The sequence below is a fragment of the Crocuta crocuta genome, unplaced genomic scaffold (assembly GCF_008692635.1).
Source record: "Crocuta crocuta isolate KB4526 unplaced genomic scaffold, BGI_CrCroc_1.0 scaffold36, whole genome shotgun sequence".
In the NCBI taxonomy this organism is placed as follows: domain Eukaryota; kingdom Metazoa; phylum Chordata; class Mammalia; order Carnivora; family Hyaenidae; genus Crocuta; species Crocuta crocuta.
Genome location: NW_027532203.1, coordinates 14,624,595 through 14,644,259, shown reverse-complemented (window position 1 = coordinate 14,644,259; position 19,665 = coordinate 14,624,595). Strand labels below are relative to the sequence as shown.

The following is a 19,665-nucleotide window of genomic DNA, read 5'->3' as shown; positions in this document are numbered from 1 at the left end:
CTTTAGTGCCCAACCCTTATCTATGAGAAACACTCAAAAATTACTAATCAGCTGAGGAAAATCTCTTACATCAACAATTTGTTTCTTAAAAGACACCAAAATAAACAAAGGTGGGTGGGGAGAGCCTTTAGGAAGAAGCAGGGATTAGGTGGGGAGAAGGAAAGTTAAAAAACTGTCAATGGAGACAAAAATATTATGTTCCAGAAATAAGACAGAATTTTATTTCTTTTATTAGAAAACGAAAATGAGTTCTTGAAAATGAAAGGTTTGATAGCAGAAGGATTATAAGAAAAAACTAAGGCGGCACCTGGGTGGCTCATGTGGTTAAGCATTTGACTCTTGATTTCAGCTCAGGTCATCATCTTGACTCTTGATTTCAGCTCAGGTCATCATCTTGGCAGTTCGTGAGTTCAAGCCCCATTTTGGACTCTGTGCTGACAGGGCAGAGGCTGCCTGGGATTCTCTGTCTCCCTCACTTTCTCTGCCTCTCCCCCATTTACTCTCAAAAATAAACATCAAAAAAAGAAAGAAAAAGCTAAAGAAGTCCCCTAGAAATAGAATAAAGAACAAGGGGTGGAAAATACATGAAGAATATTAGCAGAATAGTCCAGGAAGTATAATATCGGAAAATAGAAATTTTAGAGAGAGAACAGATAAATGGAGGGAAGAAAATTATGAAAAACTTAATGAACATTTCCCCAAACCTAAAGGTCCAAGTTTCTAGATAGGATGGCCTCCCACTGAGTGCCAGACGTGGTGTGTGAAAGTCATGAACCTCACTCAGGGCACATGAAAAAAGATCCTAATACTTCCAGAGATGCAGCCAAAAGATAATCACTGAATAGGATCTAGAATCAAATTGACCCCTGATTTCTCACCAGCAGTGCTGGCTGCTAGAAGGTACTGGAATAATGCTTACAATTCTGAAGGGAAATTATTTCCAAACTAGAATTGTAAACTATCAAATAAGTGAATAGTAGTAAAAAAGGAGGGGGCAGGAGAGGAAGCATCTTCAGAAAACTACAGGAGGATATATCCTATGAAAAAGAGGAGTAACAAACAACTAGGAAGAAGTAGGATTTAAGAAGTAAACTCAGAAAGAAGCAAAGGGAGTCCCCATGAAGATGAGGGGTTTTCCAGGATGATAAACGCTGTGTCTGGGATGCAGAGCCGCCGTACCAGATGGGAGCTTCAGCACAGGTTTCTTCTAGAGGATGAAAGAAGAGAATACGTCCGGTCGCTGAAACACTACAGTTGCATGAGTGTTTCAGCATGAAATAATTTCAAGTACTGAAAATCTAAAACGAAGAGTACGGCTGGACATAACTTCAGGGAAAACAAAACGTTATGCAGGAGAGGAGAAACAGTCACGATATGGTATTAATAATGGCTCAGCTGTGGGTAACACTCATGAAGTCCTACTAACGTAACCACTGCATGCTAACACTCATTTCCTGCAGGAAGGACTCCGTGATCTCTAAAACTCCATAGTCAGGAGAAATGCAAGCAAGCTGTCAAAGAGAGAGAGAGAAACATTAAAATAATCAGCTAAAAGAATGGAAAGTAGCTGCCTCTCTAGATAGTTGTGTCTAAGAAGTGGAAAGGTGTTTAGAGGTGGGCTGGGGATTGATGTTCCCTCTAACAAGTGTTGATGAATTGTATGCATTGTAATTTTGCTAACTGTTAAATTGAGAAAAGCCATTTGCTATTGCTAAAATTCTTCTAGTAAATAAGAATTGTAACAGTTAACAAAGATCATTTGATTTTTAACTCTCAGATTTCTGTTCTCTCTTGACCGCTTTGTTTTGGGGTCGCTCTGGGGGGATGGGTTACCATTAATTTAAGTCTGGGAATTTATTTGGGTCCTTTCATAATTTGAAAAGTGACCTTACTAAATAAACTATTTAAAATGTTTTCTAGGTGTGGCTTTAGCTGTTATTCTCTGTAACACCCGGCATATTAGTGACCATGTTTTCCTAGAAGCTGCAAAGGTAAATGCTTTAAGTATTGTTTGGCTCTTTTATAAAGGATGAATTATAAAGATGAATGAATCCTAATTAAAATCAGAGAGAGAGAATGGGTCATATCTGCCTTATGAATGGAAAGGAAGGTTTTCATCTGTTGCTTTTGTGATTTGCCCATCTACTTTTGCATAAAATTCATTTTCGTCACAATTGTTCAGATATTTGATTGTAAGCTATGAATCCTTTTCATATTTATGACACATACTGTACCTGTAATATATATATATGTATAGTATATATGTGGTGTGTGTGTGTAGTGTCTATACATATATATATATAGTATATATGTCTGAAGGTAACATATGATACCTTCATATTTTTAATGGACAAATACTGGTTTATTTGGAGTGTGCTGGCCTTTTGGAGTGCCAGACTACAATATGAGTTTCGAAAAACTCACATTAATACAGATTTTAATGTCGGTTTTCATAGTAGGTGTTGTAATTATGCCAAACTTTGTATGTATTAAGAAGAATATGTCAATAAGTCTTAAATCTGATTATTTATTGTTTAGCAGTGAACAGTTTTAATTTCTGCAGTCCTTTATGCATATTCCTGATAAAAATAAGAATTATGTTACCTGTATTATTTTCTGCTCCCCAAACCCCTTTCCCCTTTTATTAGATCCTTATTCTGTGTTATTTAAACAAAAGTAAAATGCTGTCTTTCTTTTCAGGCACTGGCAAATCAACTGACAGATAAAGAGCTGGCTCAAGGGCGACTTTACCCACCACTTGCTGATATTCAGGAAGTTTCTATTAACATTGCTATTAAGGTAGGTATTAATTTATACCTCCTCTCGTAAATTTTAATGGCATATTCTTACGCAAGTAGCACAAGTTTACAAAGAAAAGTTTGAAACATTTTAAGAGCACAAAAGAAATTTTAAGTGACCCATATTCTTTCTACCAGGATGTAACCTACGTTATTATTTTGGATTTGTTGTCTTCTAGTCTCTTTTCTTCCTGAACACATGCATACATCTGCATACATATGCAGTCACCTGTGACTGTTTTTATAATTGGTTTCTCGCTGCACTTTCTCCATTAAGTATATTGTAAGCCTTTTCCCATGTAGATCAGTAGTAATTCTCCTGTATGACTGTTAATGCTGCATGGGGTTCTCTTTGTTGGTGTATTATAATCTGTTTAACCTTTTCTGTATTTTTGGACTTTAAGCATTTTTCATTTTGTTAGAAATATTATAGTGAACATCCTTAGATAAATTTTTGCATACATTTGTGATTGTTTTTTCTTAAGATAAATGTCTAATCATAAGAACAAAAAGTATTACTATGCTAAGGCTTCTGATACATATTACCATCATCTTCAGGAAAAAAGTACCGATTCACATTGTACATATTAGATATGAAATGTATCTGTTTCCCCACATTTTTGCCAATACTTAGTATTTTTTTAATCTCACATACTTCATAAGTGGAAAATTATATCTCATTAAAAAATTTTTAATGTTTATTTTAGAGAGAGTGTGTGTGAATGTGAGCAGGGAAGGGGCAGAGAAAGAGGGAGACACAAAATCCGAAGCAGGCTCCAGGCTCCGAGCTGTCAGCACAGGTCTGATGCGGAGCTCGAACTCATGAACTGTGAGATCATGACCTGAGCCAGAATTGGACGCTTAACTGACTGAGCCACCCAGGCGCCCCATATCTCATTTTTATTTAAAGCATTTATTTTTTTATTAGTGAGGTTGAAGAATTTTTTTATTGGAGAGCCTGGGTGGCTCAGTTGGTTAAGCGTCTGACTTGATTTTGACTCTGCCCTGGGGGTGGAGCCTACTTAAAAGATTTTCTCTCTCCCTCTACTCCTCTTCCCCTTGTGCTCATTCCCTCTCTCTCTCAAATACATTTTTAAAATTTTTTAAATATTTTATTTTTGTTACTAGTATATTGTCAAGTTGGTTTCCATATAACACCCGTGCTCATCCCCACAGATGCATTTTTAAAAAGAATTTTTTTGTTTATTAAAGAATTGTATTCTATGAACTGCCTATTAGTGACTTTTGCTTGTTGTTTTTTTTTTTTAATTCTTTATAATGTTTATTTATTTTTGAGAGAGAGAGAGGACAAGCAGGGGAGGGGCAGAGAGAAAGGGGAACAGAGGATCCCAAGTAGACTCCGTGCTGACAGCTGAGAGCCCGATGCGGGGCTCAAACTCAAGAACCATGAGATCATGACCTGAGCCGAAGTCGGACGCTTAACCAAATGAGCCACCCAGGCGCCCCAGTTTTTTTTGAGTTTAAAGAAAACCCTGCAACTATGTATGAAACTATGATACTTATAAATTAAATTGGCACAGTTGTCTTTTAGTATTGACTCTTCCTTCCCCAAGTATCTCTTTTCACTCACCACAGACTTTTTCTTTTTTTAAAAAGTCCTTCAATATAATTTGTTGTTTTCTTCTGTAAATGTGGTACATTGCTCAATACTTATTTTCCTAGATATTTAAAATTTTTGGTTCTTTATAATGAACAGTTTTTCTTCCCATATTTATTTCCTTACTGGTCATTTCTGGCATAGAGGGGAGGTATTAATTTTTATGAATTTATTTGATAACTGGTTTGTTGAACAGTCTTAATTCTTTTTGTTTGTTTGTTTATTCTGAGAAAGAGAGAGAGTGGGGGAAGGGCAGAGAGAGAGGAAGAGAGAGATTCCCAAGCAGGCCCTGTACCGCTCGATCTCACGAACTAGAGATCATGACATGAGCTGAAATCAAGAGGCAGAAACTTAACTGGGGGTTGAGCCACCCAGGTGCCCCCAGTTTTAATTCTTTTAAGTCTTTTAATTAACTCTTTTGGAAGTCTGAGTTTTAAATCAGCTGCAAGTAATTGTATTATTTATTTAATATGTATTGCTTTTTTTTTTTACCCTTAAGATCAGCTTTAAGCAACTTGGTTGATAAGAACATCCTTGTATTTTAATATTAAATGTGATACTAGCTTTTGGTTGAAATAAATATTCTTTCATCTTTTTAAAGACTTCATTCCTAGTTTACTAAGATTTTCTTAAACATCAGGATTAGGTGTGGAATTTATCAACCACATTTTTGACTATGTACTCATGATCCTAAGATTTTTACCCCTTTGACTATAAATGTTATTTTTGCATTATTTTAGTACTTATAAATTAAACAAAGATCGGGAATTATAGTAAAGGATGATATGTTTAAGAAATAACAGCCAATCCAGGGGCACCTGGCTGACTCATTCGGTGGAGCATGCAACTCTTGGTCTCAGAGTCATGAGTTCAGGCCCCAAGCATTGTGTGTAGAAATTACTTAAAAATAAAATCCTAATATAATAATAATAACAATAATAATAATAATAACAGCCACTCCAGTTGAGTTGGAATCTAAAGTATAGGTAGGAACATGGCATAAGACAGGATTTGAAAGTTATCTTAAGGCCAGCGTGTACAGATACACAAATGCCACACTAAAGAGTGTGACTACCTTACTGTTGCGAAACAATTGAGGATTTTAGAGCCCAGAACTAGGATAGATAGAGCTCAGCTTTAGAATTTATAGGATGATATTATATGTGGGAAAGATTTGGGAACGTATCAGTCAGTCAAGAGATTAGCAGTGTGCCCAGATGGAAGGTCATATGAAATAGGAGATCCCTGTACTTAGGGGTGGGCACAGGAGTATAGCCCTAGGATAGTGTCTCTTCCCACTTCCTAGAGTAGAGACTTTGCTCCTTCACTGGGGCTTTCCTTTTTAAGAACAAGGGATCAGGATACCAGTCAGTGCTTTGTTTCTGTCCCCCACCCCAACCCACAGCCACTGAGCATCTCTTTATAGTACCAGTCACCTACTGCATGCCTGCCTGACCAAGGAGAACTCACTCTGATCTCATGCCTTGCCCCAGTCTTTTCCATGGGTACAAATATGTTGCCTACAATAGACCAGAAAATAAATAATTGAAACACATGTCCATTGCAAAATACAGGAAGGTTGAGCCTTTGGGATGAAAAGTTATTTTTAATAACCTTCAGTTTTTGTTAATTTTTTTTCTTAGAAAACTGAAATAAACTTCAGTAGTGATGACTGTTTAGAATGGGAGCTGGAGGAGGAGGAGAAAGGCATAATTGTTAGATTGAAGTATCAAGGAAATCCCAGTAATGGGGGGGATGACTTTAAAACACGTCAGACTTATAGTGAGATTGCAGATCATTTTTATTTCATCTTTTAAGTTTTTAATAGTTTTCAAATGTTTTGAAGTGAGTCAAAGTAATGTTATATTGTATTTTGAAAATGTCACTCTTCTAAGTTTGTTTCTCTGTGTTTTAATAATACCTTTTCTCTCAAACAGGCTGATACTTAGAGCCTACACAGTAATCTTATTTATTTTTCAGGTTACAGAATACCTGTATGCCAACAAAATGGCCTTCCGATACCCAGAACCTGAGGACAAGGCCAAGTACATTAGAGAAAGAATATGGCGAAGTGAATATGACTCCCTGCTGCCAGATGTTTATGATTGGCCAGAATCTGCATTAAGCCCTCCCCTCATAACAGAATAGAAGCATACCCACTGAGAAACACTTTCCGTGCTTCAGGGAACCCCTTTTTTCAGACAAAAGATAGAATGTTCTCAAATTTATGGTTTTTTTCCTGTGTTTTATTCTCCCCCACCACTTTGCTTGACCTGTTTTTTTCATGAATTTATACTTCTGTAGAGGTTTGATGTGGTGGCTACATTGTTAATGTCCCCCAGGATCCTGAAGTCCAATAACCATGATGCTTTCATTCTGATTTGTAGCTCACACCTCATCGAAGAGATGTTACAGATGTATTTATAAATGTCTTCACTTGCGCTCTTACTCCTGCTTGCCAAAGTATTTACTGTTTACTGTTATAGTAATAATCTTCTCTCCCCAGCTCTAAAATCGAAATTTACTTCTGTGGATAGGAGTATAGAATTTTAAGAAGCCAAATTTAACCAAATTCTGTGGACAAACTGTCAATATCTAAAAGTGTTCTTTTATGTCTGCCTCATTTTACCTTTATGCTCTGAAATCCCTTTCAAGTTGATAAATCTAGAGAAATGTGAAAAATCGACCCTGTTACTTACCTTCTGAGCCTAATTTGAAGCTTTAATACCACGAGAGAGAAACAGGAAGTACTGCTGCCTCTAGACAAATAAACAAAATAGTCATTGTTTTCAACCGTGTATAAAAATCATAGTGTAACTTTTTTATTTAATAAAGGTAGTATCCTAAATTTAATTTGCTTCAGTGATGCGATTTTATTGCCCAACTAGAAAATTAGGTATGCTTGTTTGAAAAATACCTATTTTCACTTTATTTATTTCTAGATGATTCAAAGGGGATATAATGCATAAATTGCAAGTGACATCGTGTGACTTTCAACAAATTAGTCATGTGTTTCACATCCAAAAGGAGCGTATTTAACTGGAGAAGCCATATCCGGTATTCCAGTAGTGGTGCTGTTTTTTATTTAGATAATATTGCAATGTTTCTATGATACATTCCTTAGAATACCATTAGTGACAGCTGTGTCTACTGCAGATGGCATTAATTTTTTGAAACCACCAAAATTAATTTAGATCTAAGTGGGATCAATAAGGTAGGTGTTCATACGAGGAAATGCCATTTTTTATCCCAATTAAAATGGATACCAATTGGCTCATGAGTCCAGTTTTCTTATGTGGGTTATGTACTGGAGAGGTGGGTTTTTGTAAAATTATATATTTATTTTTCAGAGACAGCAGGGTAGGGTCAGAGAGGGAGAGAGAAAGAAGGAATTCCAAGCAGGCTCTACTTTGTCAGTGTGGACATGGGGGCTTGAACTCACAAATCCTGAGATCATTATCTGAGCTGAAATCAAGAGTTGGACACTTAACCAACTGAGCCACCCAGGTGCCCCTGTATTGGGGAGATCTAAAGGAAAACCCCAAAGCATTTTGAGAATTAGTAGTATTACTTTATATGTGCCTAACATAGTTGCTTTTGAAGGAACAAAACTTTTAAATGCTCATTCTAGGATATTAACTACTGATAGTTATTCATAGCTTCATTTAAGGGTAGACCGTTATTTGGTACTTCTCTCCAAAGTCCTTGATAAGTTAGATGTGATGTTCTGTACGGAAAAAAAGGGCTTTATTAATTATGTTCATATTTCCTTCTATCTATAGGTAGAGATTGATTGATACTAATTTTGAGTATAATTCAACATTTTAAGAATGCTCGAAATGGCATTGCCATTTGGAGTATGGAAAAATGCAGTTGATTAATCCATTTAACAGATGAGTGAAGTCAGAAGTCTGTTAAATAAATTTGTTTCATAAAATAAGCAACCAGGTCACAATTTATTTGTTACTTAAAGATGAAAGGTTTATGTTTTTTCATGTTACCTTTGGTAAAACACCATCACCCTCCAAAATACTCTCTTGAGTTTAACATTGCAAGCATAATAATTACAAATCCTGTTTTTTGCCTCGTGTTTATTGAAGGCAGGACCATATGCTGAATTAAAGTAATTTTACTAAGCCTAGTAAAGTTGTCTAGTATAGTCTTCATGGAAATTATACTTTAAGGAAAAAATAAGGCTAACTGGCATATAGCCTGCTTATTCAAGTAAGACAAATTATATAAACCAGTAAAATCCTGGTTGGTATCACATGAGAATAGGTTGCTTTTAATACATATTCCAGGGGTGCCTGGGTGGCTCAGTCAGTTAAGCATCTGACTTCAGCTCAGGTCATGATCTCATGGCTTGTGGGTTCGAGCCCCATGTCGGGGGGGGCTGTGCTGTCAGCTGTGCTGACAGCTAGCTCAGAGCCTGGAGCCTGTTTCGGATTCTGTCTCTCTCTGTCTCTCTCTGTCTCTCTCTCTCACCCTCCCCTGTTCATGCTGTCTCTCTCTCTATCAGAAATAAATAAAACATTTTAAAAAATGTTAAATACATACATATATATATTCCAATGTATATTTATTGAAAGCGACCTATTCTCATGTAGTATTCACCAACCAAGTAACAATTACTGGATGTATATTGAAGAAAAAATTCTAAGAATATAGGCAGGAGCTATCAGGATGGTGGAAGGGGGTTGGTGGCATTATGGCATCAAATTGGAAAAGAAACATTCAGACTTTCTATGGAAACTTTCATCTGGCAAGAAGGTAATTATTTTAAAAACATCAGTGGAGAGTCATTTTCATTCTTTTGAACAGAGAAGGAATTTGGTAAGCTCAGTCTGTCAGAAACGACCTAGTAGGGGACATGTGAGAACACATGTTCTGTTCTGGTCCTGGCACCCGTGGTGTGAAACAGCCTGGGTAAAGGAGTAAGGGTAAGGTTTATTGATTATAATGGTAAACATGTTAAAGATTTGGTTAAAAATCTTTTTAAAGGATGTTTTCTTAACCAGGGAGCTGCCTCAGAATCACCCTGAAGCTTTTTTGTTGTTGTTGAAGTTTTTATTTAAGTAATCGCTACACCTGATGTGGGGCTTGAACTTACAGCCCCAAGATCAAGAGTGGTACAACTGAGCCAGCCAGGCACCCCTACCGTGAAGCTCTGCCTCTGCCCCTTCCTTCCAGGTCCCCTGGACCACCAGGGACAGCCTTGGCAGGTGTATTCCAGCAGGTCCCCAGGTGATCCTGGTGCATATGTCCCCTGCCTCCCAACCACTGTCTTCAAGTGGACATCTCAATTATCCGGAGAGCCGACTGATTGCTTCTGCTGATGCAGTGGGTCTAGGACGGGGCCTGAGATTCTGGATTTCTTACGAACTCCCAGATGACGTCTAGGCCGCTGCGTACAGAGAAGGCATTGAGTGGCTTTGTTCCAGAGTTTTGAGTGTGATGTGCAGTTTGGTCAGTGCCCATATAGTACATCTTTCATATGAAAAAAGGTAAATTATGTTCTTCCATGTAATTGTTTTCAACTACATATGTAGAGTTTTTATGGGATGCTTATAAGGACAAGAATTAATATAGAACTTTTAAACAGATTTTTCTGAAAATACATAACTAGAATACTGTTCACTTCTGAAGTATAGGTGTTTTTTATTTTTAGAAAAAGTCTTAATGTTTGTTTATTTTTGAGAGAGAGTGAGAGCGAGCAGGGGAGGGGCAGAGAGACAGGAAGACAGAAAATTTGAAGCAGGCTCAATGTTGTCACCGCAAAGCCCAACACAGGGCTTGAACTCACAAACCATGAGAATATGACCTGAGCTGAAGTCAGACGCTTAACCGACTGAGCCACCCAGGTGCCTCTGAAGTACATTTTTTAAATGACTTATTAAGTAAAACCTAGCAGACAGTTTTCATTTATAAAAAGATTAGTTATCAAATGGGTAATTGTTTCTCTCTGTTGGTTGCCTTATAATACGACATCCTTTTTTCTCTTCTTTTTTTTTAAATTATCAGCTTCTGCAGAAATAAGATTCTGCATTTTCCTTTTTGCAAAGAAGTTGCTAATGAATTGAGACCAAAGCATAACTATTCAGGGGTGTGGAGCATAATATATTTACTGCTCTCAGATAACCGAGAAAGCCCAAAGGGGTGGTAGAAGAGTAGGGAAGGCCTTGCCTTAGACGAAACACTTTGTCCAAATGTTCCTGTAGCTTTGTGCCCAAGCCCACTCCGTAGCTCTCAAAAAGAACTTCTTCATACTCTTGAACAGCTCCAGGGTTCTGTTGAATTCATCAAAATGGGATCCCCTCTGTTGAGTGTAAATAACACTTAAGGACATTGATATAAATCTCAAAGCTCTCTGCTGGGATTCCATTTAAAGGGACTATCCTAAGTAATGAAATAGCACCAATATCGTATTTCCATCCACAACAAGACCACACATGTTCAGGGGCAGGCACATTGCTGACTTTATAGAAGAGAACACAAAATCATTATCTACTTTGGCTCTCAACTGATTTGTGATTTGTACTTTGATGTGCATCTAAATGTTAGAATGAAATAAGTCCTCTAAACCATGCTAAATAAAGTAACATATTTAATATTTAAAACAGCCAACATAATTTCTCTACAGACAACTTCCCCCTCATTTGAAATGAGGATGTTTTATTTTTTTTTATTCTTTTATTTTTTTAAATTTTTTTATTTATTTCTAGGAGAGAGAGAGAGAGAGAGACAGCGTGAGCAGGGGAGGGTCAGAGAGAGAGGGAGTCACAGACTGAAACAGGCTCCCGGCTCTGAGCTGGCAGTCAGCACAGAGCCCGACGCGGGGCTCGAACCCACGAACCGCGAGATCATGACCTAAGCGAAAGTCGGACGCTTAACCGACTAAGCCACCCAGGTGCCCCGAAATGAGGATGTTTTAAATGGAAGCAGAGAAAAAGCTCAATGCTTTGTTTCAAGTTTTAATAAATTCAGCTGGGCCTGATTAGGACATGACTCTTAGTGCATAATTCTTGCCAGGAGTTACTCAGGTAAACTGGTGATTAGTTTTTAAAACAATAATTATTTCCCTTTCTTGGATAAGGAAAATTATCCAAGAGAAAAGTAACATGATAGATTATGATACGTGATATGGACATGTGTTTGTAATTTAGTTGCATAAAACATACAAATTAAGCCAGATGACTTTTGGATGCTTTGTGTATTTATGTAACAGTTTTTGCCAATAAACACCCCTTTTCATATGAGTATTTAATCTTGTTTTTTCCAAATAAAAACTTCTTTGCCACTTCACTGTTTGGGAAGTTATCCCTACCTTCGGAACACTTTGTAAAGTTTTAAGACTAAGGGAAAATTTATGGTCTATGTTCCCCAGTTTTCAATATTTTAAGTGTACATTTTTCTAATTTTAAGTGTATATTCTAATGAATCATTGATTCCTACAGAGTCATTGAATGTCACCACCTCGTTAGGTATGTACAGTTAGAAAATAATGCTGAAGTCAATTTTTTGGATAGCACCAGGTCTCCTTCTAAGCATCTGATAAGCATCAGCGTACTTTATTCCAAATCACCTCCTGTCACTGCACCTGTTTTACAAAGAAGACTACAGCCACAGAGAGGTTAAATGCCTTGCCCAAGGTCCTAGCTGGGGAGTAGTAGAGTCAGGGTTCTTCACCCCAGCCCCTCGCAAGGAAGAAGGGCCTCCGTGACAGGTGATTTCATCAGGATCTTAAACACATTATCTTCACGAATTGTTATTTCAGATGAAAACTCTTCACCTATTCCTCTGAGATAGACGTAGGTCCTTTTTAACGTGTGTTAGCAGTTTATTTGATTTTTACTTTGTTTCCATATATAACTCAAATACAATATAAAACTATTTGTTAGTCTTCAGCATTTTAAGTGCTGGATATAACCATAAAAGATTTGGTTTTGAATTTGATAACTTACATCAAAGATTCTCAATAGCTGGTTCATTAACACTTTTGATAATCTTTCCAGAACCAACTGCTATCACTGCCGTGCAGACCACTTTCAAAAATGCTTATACACTTTGTGACTCTGCCAATGTCAATGTGAATTTGAATTGTGAGATGTATTTCCATATCTTGAAACGATATTTTGATCCACTGATAACTAATGTATTATATGCATATATATAACTTCTTCCATTAAAAACCGAGAACAGTTGGGGTGCTTGGCTGGCTCAGTCAGTAGAGCATGTGACTCTTGGTCTTGAGGTCATGAGTTCAAGTCCCGAACTGGGCATGGAGCTTACTTTAAAAGAGGGGGGGAGGGAGAGTGAGGGGGGGAAAAGAGGTGAGAACAGTTAAAAAGTAGAAATGTGAAATGTATGTGTGAAATAAGCAATCTCTGAAAACTATTTTAGCTAAATATTTGACAAAGTAGCATTTCTGCCTAATGTTTTATTATACTTTGCCTAATGACCCTTAAAATTAACTGAAATTAAAACCTTATTTTTGCAATTGATATTGTGTTCCCTTTGATAACATCCGACGCATGAATTATTAACTTCAAGGGAATCATGCATTGCAAAAGTCACTGCGTAGCTTTTCTCCCCTATGCATTTAAGACAGAAGGATGGGATAGTCTTGTGGTTATTGCTTAAGGGAATTACCAGTTTCAGGGGAAAGCCTTGTGTAGAGTGTTATTATACCAGACTGACTCATTACAGATGGTTTCGGGAATCTGTAAACACTCCATGATGATGTGAATTGTTTTTTCTCTTTTGAGATAGTTAAATTGCAATGAGATGTGTGTATTTTCTTAGTAAAACTTCCCAATGCATAAAAAATGTGTTATGACCTTGTCTTTAGATGCACTTTCAAAACTTACCTTAAACCTTAAAACACACACACCCCAGAGCACCTGCTCCCTTGGAAGGGCTGTCTGCTTAGACCTAGATTCACATGTGCAGCACTACTCGTGCTCACCATCTTTCCCTTTTGTTCAGCTTCCTGCTTTATCTCCTTATTTAACCATAGCACTAACGGGATTGTTCCTCACGCCTTCTTCCCCACTGCAAACACCTCCCAAGACCCGGATGTTAGAACACTGAGTCGGGAAAGATTGTACGTTGATTTTGTGATAAAGGGGGGAAATGGTAGAACAGCTAATACCTACCGAGTGCTGGCCTCAAGCCAGGCACTGTTCTGAGTACCTGCTAATCTATTTGCTCATTTAACCTTCAAAACAACCTTCTGAGATATAGGTACTAATATTTCTCCTGTTTTGCAGATGTTGAATCTGAGGTGCAGAGCCCTGAAGGTCATGTAGCTACCAAGCCAGCAAAGCTGGGATTCAGACCTCTTGCATCCAAAGCTGTGTCAACTACTCTCCACCTACCCTGAGCACAGCCCACGCAGCAGCGCGTGGCTGCAGAAAATCACAGCCGCGCTGTCTCGCTCAGTCGCCATCACCAACTTCAAGAACCCCTAGATGCTCCCGCCATTACGGGCATCCAGTGGCTCTGACGCCTTCCCTGCGTCAGACCTCGGCCATCCTCCCGCCCTCGACAGGAAGCCTCGCTTCCTGTTTCATAGGAAAACACCACAGTCAGAAGAGAACGTCGAGTTCCCCCGCCCCCATCTCCCCAGGCACCTTGAGAGAGTGAGAAGCAGCGGCTCCTGACGTCCAGAAGCTGGCCTGACGCGGTCGGCTGGCCTCGCTGTGGCCCGGAGCTGGCGGCCGGGCCTCCGTCGTCGCCTGTGGACCCGGCTCACAGAACACCGTCGTCGGGCAGGGCCGCTCTGACCAGAACGGATGAAGCCAAGAACTTCTGTTCTTCCTCCCTTGGGCCTTCTCCTCCCCGTCTCCAGCTTTACCGAAGTGTCTCAAGCCAGAAGCCGTGGAGTTATCCTGGACTCCATCTTTTTCTCTCATACCTTACGTCACATCCACCAGCAATTCTTACTGGCTCTATCTTTAAATACACTCAGAAACGGACCACTTCTTTTGCTGTTGTTGTTTTACTTTTTTTTTTTTTATGATTTTTTTTTAATAGTTTATTGTCAAATTAGTTTCCACATAACAGTGCTCATCCCCACAAGTGTCCTCCTTGTTGTTTTACTTTTTAAAAAAACATTTATTTGTTTCTGAGAGAGAGAGTTGTGGAGGGGGCAGAGAGAGGGAGGCAGAGGATGCAAGCAGGCTCCATGCTGTGAGCACAGAGCCCCATGCAGGGCTCGAACTCATGAACCGTGAGATCATGGCCTGAGCCGAAGTCAGACACTTAACTGACTAAGCCACCCAGGCGCCCCTCTAAGTTACCCTTTTAAAAATTGTAGCCCATGGGGCGCCTGGGTGGCTTAGTCGGTTGAGCGTCCGACTTTCGCTTGGGTCATGATCTCGCGGTTCGTGGGTTCGAGCCCCGCGTCGGGCTCTGTGCTGACTGCCAGCTCGGAGCCTGGAGCCTGTTTCAGTCTGTGACTCCCTCTCTCTCTGGCCCTCCCCTGCTCATGCTGTCTCTCTGTCTCTCTCCTAGAAATAAATAAAACATAAAAAAAAAAAAATTGTAGCCCAAACTCCCCAGCATTCTCTCTCCTCCCTATTTTTCTCCACGGAACTTATCACCTCTCCTCTATGTATAGTGTTGCAGGGGATAGAATGTGCTTTCTTCCTCTATAGCCAAAGCTGGTGGGGGAAGATGTTCCATTGCCCTACCTCATGGCTGCCAAGAACAGTGGCAGGTATCAAGTGATGGTTTGTCAGTGGCAGTGCCCTAAGAAGATACTGAGGCAAGACCTTGGCTGTGGTTACCGATACGTATTTCCATTAGTTCATGGTTTCTGTCAATTCCATGGGGTCTCCACTCTCCTTTCATTCTGTAATTTAAATTAGCCAAAATTATTCTATGCTTGTAACCAATAATTCTGATTGACATCCAATGAAGACATCAGCTACTTACAAGTATGTTAATATTAGCCCATCCAACAATACTTTGAGTAGGTCAAGGGCTGGGTCATATCTTTTTGTTTGTTTTGTAATCTCAAAATCTCTTTCTTACCCACTTCAGGGCTCTTTCTCTATATAGGTTTAAGCAGTACTTGATTTCAAATAATCAAATGATGAACAAAAAAGTTTCTAAATATAATTTGAATGATAAAAATAAAGTCATGGAGTCTGACATGTTATCACTTTGTGGGCTTTGAAACGTGCCCACTGCTTTTACTAATTTGTGATTAGAGTCATTATCCTTCCCCCTTAATTTCAGGTCAGTTACAGTTGTGGATGTAATGATAGGTAGGTTAGTTTACTGATTTGAGAAGACTACTATTATATTACATCAAGGTTACCTCTAAGCAGAGAATGAGAGAAAAAAAGAGAAGGCACCTTTCTCCTGCCTGTATAAATTATATTATTAGATGTGCTAGGTATCACTTTGGAATGACTCACATTTGAATAACACTTTACAAAGCATTTTCAACAAACACCATTTAGTCTTTATAACAAAAGTTTGAGGCGAGAGCAATTATTATCCTCATTTCACCAATGGAAAAACAGAGGCTCAGGAAAGTTAAATAACCTGACCAAGGTCACCCAAATACAAAGAGGAAAACTCAAGACTCAAACTGTCTTTTGGCTCAAAAGTTCATGCTGTTAAGCGATGTAAAAAGCCAAATGACAAATTTGGAAAATATTTGCACCATATATCATAGTTAAAGAGTTACTATCCCTAATATGTAGAAAGCACCTAAAAATTCAGAAGAAAAAGACCACCATTAATAGTTTAAAAACTGAGCAGAAGATATGCACAAAATGTTCACAGAAAAAATGGAAATGACCCTTAAACTTATGAAAACATACTCCACATAGCTCATTAATGAAAAGTAAATGCAAATTTAAACTACACTGAGATGTTAGATTGGCAAACCCCCAAAGTTTGATAACATTAATGGTGGTGAGGCTCTGAGGAAAAAGGTACTCTGATAAGTTGTTAATGCAAGGCAAAATAATACAACCCCCAGAGCAGTAATTTTAGCATTCTCTAGCAACATTATACATGGTTTACTAGTTGAGCCATTAATCCCACTTATAGAAATCTATGCCAAAAATATACTTGCAAAAATAAAAAAAATAACTTATACCCATGTTATAGCAAAAGACTATAAACAACCCAGAGGACTGACTGAATAAACTATGGTATAATCATTCAGTATTAGAGAACTGTAAAAAGGAATGAGGAAAAAAATTGTATCCTGATACAGGGTCATGGCAGCCAAGGAGATGTGCTATTTGGAACTTTCTTCCAAAAATAACTTGCTGCAAGGAGTGCTTCTTTCCTGATGCTTTTTGCTTTTTCGGGTGTATTTCAATTACCATCCGATGGTCATGTTTTCAGCTTGAAGAACTCCCTTTAGTATTTCTTATAAAGTGGGTCCGCTGGCAACAAATTCTCTGTTTTGTTTATCTGGGAATGGTTTTGTTTCACCTTCATTACTGAAAAACAGCTTTGATGGCAATAAGATTCTTGGTTGACAGGTTTCTCACTGAGCACTTTAAAGATGTCACACCACAGCCTTCTGGCTTCCACTGTAGCTGCTGAGAAGTCACCTGCTAATCTTACTGAGGTTCCATTATTAATTGAGTTCTTTTCCTCTTGCGTTCAAGCTTTTCTCCTTGTCTTTGCTTTTAGCATTTTTACTATGATGTATTTGTAGGTTTCTTGTGATCACCTTGCCTGAAGTTTGTTGAGCTTTCTGGATGTGGAGATGATTGCTCTGTCATTAAATCTGGGAAGTTTTAAGCCATTGTTTCTTTGAATATTTGTTCTGTTCCTTCCCCCTGTCCTTCTGGAATTCCTATTATGTGTGTGTTGGTGTGTTTAATGGTGTCACACATTTCTCTGAGATTCTACTCATCATTCTTAAATTTTTTTGTCTCTGATCTTTGGATTCCATAATTTTGTCAATGTAGCTTCCAGTTTGCTAGTTCTTACTGCTCTGTAAATTCAAATCTACTGCCGAACCTGTCTACTGAATTTTTCATTTCAGTTACTATACTTTCGACTCCAGAATTTCCAGTTGGTTCTTGTTTATTATAATATCTATCTCTTTATTGATATTCTTTATTTTAATATGACATTGTCATCATACCTTCTTTTGCTTTTTTTTAAAAAAAATTAAATGTTTATTTTTGAGAGAGAGACAGACAGATAGAATGTGAGCAGGGGAGGGGCAGAGAGAAGTGACACAGAATCTGAAACAGGCTCCAGGCTCTGAGCTGTCAGCACAGTCCCTGACGTGGGGCTCAAACCCATTAACCGTGAGATCATGACCGGAGCTGAAGTCAGATGCTTAATTGACTGAGCCATCCAGGCACCTCCTTTGCTTCTTTAATCATGATATTTTTAGTTCTTTAAACATATTTATAATGGCTACTTGGAGAGCTTTGTCTGATAAATATAACAGCTGGGTCACTCCCACAGGCAGTTTCTGTTGCCTACTTTTTCCTATTATACAGGTCATAGTTCTCAGTTTCTTTTTTTTTTTTTAATATTTTTATTTCTTTCTAGGAGAGAGAGAGAGAGACAGCGTGAGCAGGGGAGGGTCAGAGAGAGAGGGAATCACAGACTCTGAAATAGGCTCCAGGCTCTGAGCTGGCAGTCAGCACAGAGCCCGACGTAGGGCTCGAACCCACAAACCGCGAGATCATGACCTAAGCGAAAGTCAGACGTTTAACTGACTAAGCCACCCAGGCGCCCCCTCAGTTTCTTTATAGTTCCCACTGCTTTGGGAGAGGAAAGGGAGAAGCAGGTCTCAGTTCAAATACTATAAACTCTCACTGTTTCTGCTGAATTTTGGTAGAGTTTTTGAATAAATGTTTCTTAATTTGCTGAATGTCCTTAGGACCATTTCCAGAGACTTTAAGTGATTTTTTAAAAATCATTTTAACCAGTTTTTCTGGGGAATGGGCCCACAGAGCACCTCATGCTGTCATACTGGAAGTTCCTCTAAAACTAATTTTAATAAAGTGTCACCAGGGCACCTGGGTGGCTCAGTTGGTTGAATATCTGACACTTGATTTCAGCTCAGGTCATCCCAGGGCTGTGGGACGGAGTCCCTGCATTGGACTCTGCACTGGACATAGAGTCTGCTTAAGACTCTAGTCCCACATTGGGTTTTGTGCTGATAGCTCAGAGCCTGGAGCCTGCTTTGGATCCTGTGTGTCTGTCTCTCTCTCTGCACGCTCTCTCTCTCAAAAATGAATAAGCATTTAAAAAAATTTTTTTAAGTAAAGTGTCACCTATGGGAGAAAGGAATATTTCTCTGAATATGATTTTGACTTCGGAACCCACGTATGTAATTTACATAATTTAAAAAAAAATTTTAAAGCAGTACCTAAGGGTGCCTGGGTGGCTCAGTCAGTTGGGCGTCCGACTTCGGCTCAGGTCATGATCTCACAGTTGATGGGTTCGAGCCCCAGTCAGGCTCTGTGCGGACGGCCAGCTCAGAGACTGGGGTCTGTTTCGGATTGTGTCTCCCTCTCTCTCTGACTCTCAGGCTCTCTCTCTCTCTCTCTCAGAAATAAATAAAGCATTAAAAAAAAAAAAGGCAGTACCTAAAAATGGAAAATAAACTAAAAAACCTAACTGTGTATGAGGTTGGTGACATAACAACATGGAAAAACTTTTTCTTTTTTTTAAAATGTTTATTTTTGAGAGAGAGAGAGACAGAGTGTGAGTGGGGGAGGAACAGAGAGAGAGGCAGACACAGAATCTGATGCAGGTTCCAGGCTCCAATCTGTCAGCATAGAGCCCAACGGGGGGCTGGAACTCACAAACTATGAGATCATGACCTGAGCCAAGGTCGGATACTTAACAAAGTGAGCCACCCAGGTGTCCTGAAAAATATAATTCTTAAGTAACCTAAAAATAGGTTTTTGGTTGTATATGCGTAGTGTGATGGATACAGTGGTTTGCTAAAGTTACTTCCCGGGAGCTAAATCAAATTATGTTAATGTCATTAGAAACCAAGATTTTTCTTTTCTTTTCTTTCTTGTAAGAGAGAGAGAGAGAGCTCATGCAAGTTGGAGTAAGGTAGAGGAAGAGAGAGAATCTTAAGCAGGCTCAACGTCCAGCTCTGAGCCCCAGCAGGGCTGGGTCTCATGACTGTGAGATTATGACCTAACTGATATCAAGAGCCAAAGAAACAAGATTTTTTTATTTAAGTGACATTAGTATAAAACTAAACAAATTCAGTCAAAACTCTGTAATCTT

At 38.7% G+C, this 19,665-nt stretch overlaps 1 protein-coding gene and 1 long non-coding RNA gene across 5 annotated transcripts in view; one reads left to right on the top strand and one right to left on the bottom strand.

The window, feature by feature from the left end:
- Nucleotides 1–7,269, top strand: part of ME2 (malic enzyme 2) — a 48,899-nt gene extending 41,630 nt beyond the window's left edge. Inside the window, exons 14-16 of the mRNA XM_077777577.1 lie at nucleotides 1,921–1,991; nucleotides 2,701–2,799; nucleotides 6,397–7,269. Coding sequence (XP_077633703.1) covers nucleotides 1,921–1,991; nucleotides 2,701–2,799; nucleotides 6,397–6,564 — 338 coding nt within the window. The 3' untranslated portion in view covers nucleotides 6,565–7,269. The remainder of the gene's footprint in view (nucleotides 1–1,920; nucleotides 1,992–2,700; nucleotides 2,800–6,396) is intronic.
- LOC144242607 (uncharacterized) overlaps nucleotides 1–14,320 on the bottom strand; it is a 51,319-nt gene extending 36,999 nt beyond the window's left edge. For all 4 annotated transcript variants that reach the window (XR_013338391.1, XR_013338394.1, XR_013338390.1 and 1 more), the window contains exons 1-2: nucleotides 14,049–14,320; nucleotides 7,116–7,175 (exon numbers count right to left, since the gene is read on the bottom strand). This is a non-coding gene — a long non-coding RNA (uncharacterized LOC144242607). The remainder of the gene's footprint in view (nucleotides 1–7,115; nucleotides 7,176–14,048) is intronic.
- Nucleotides 14,321–19,665: the final 5,345 nt, after the last annotated feature.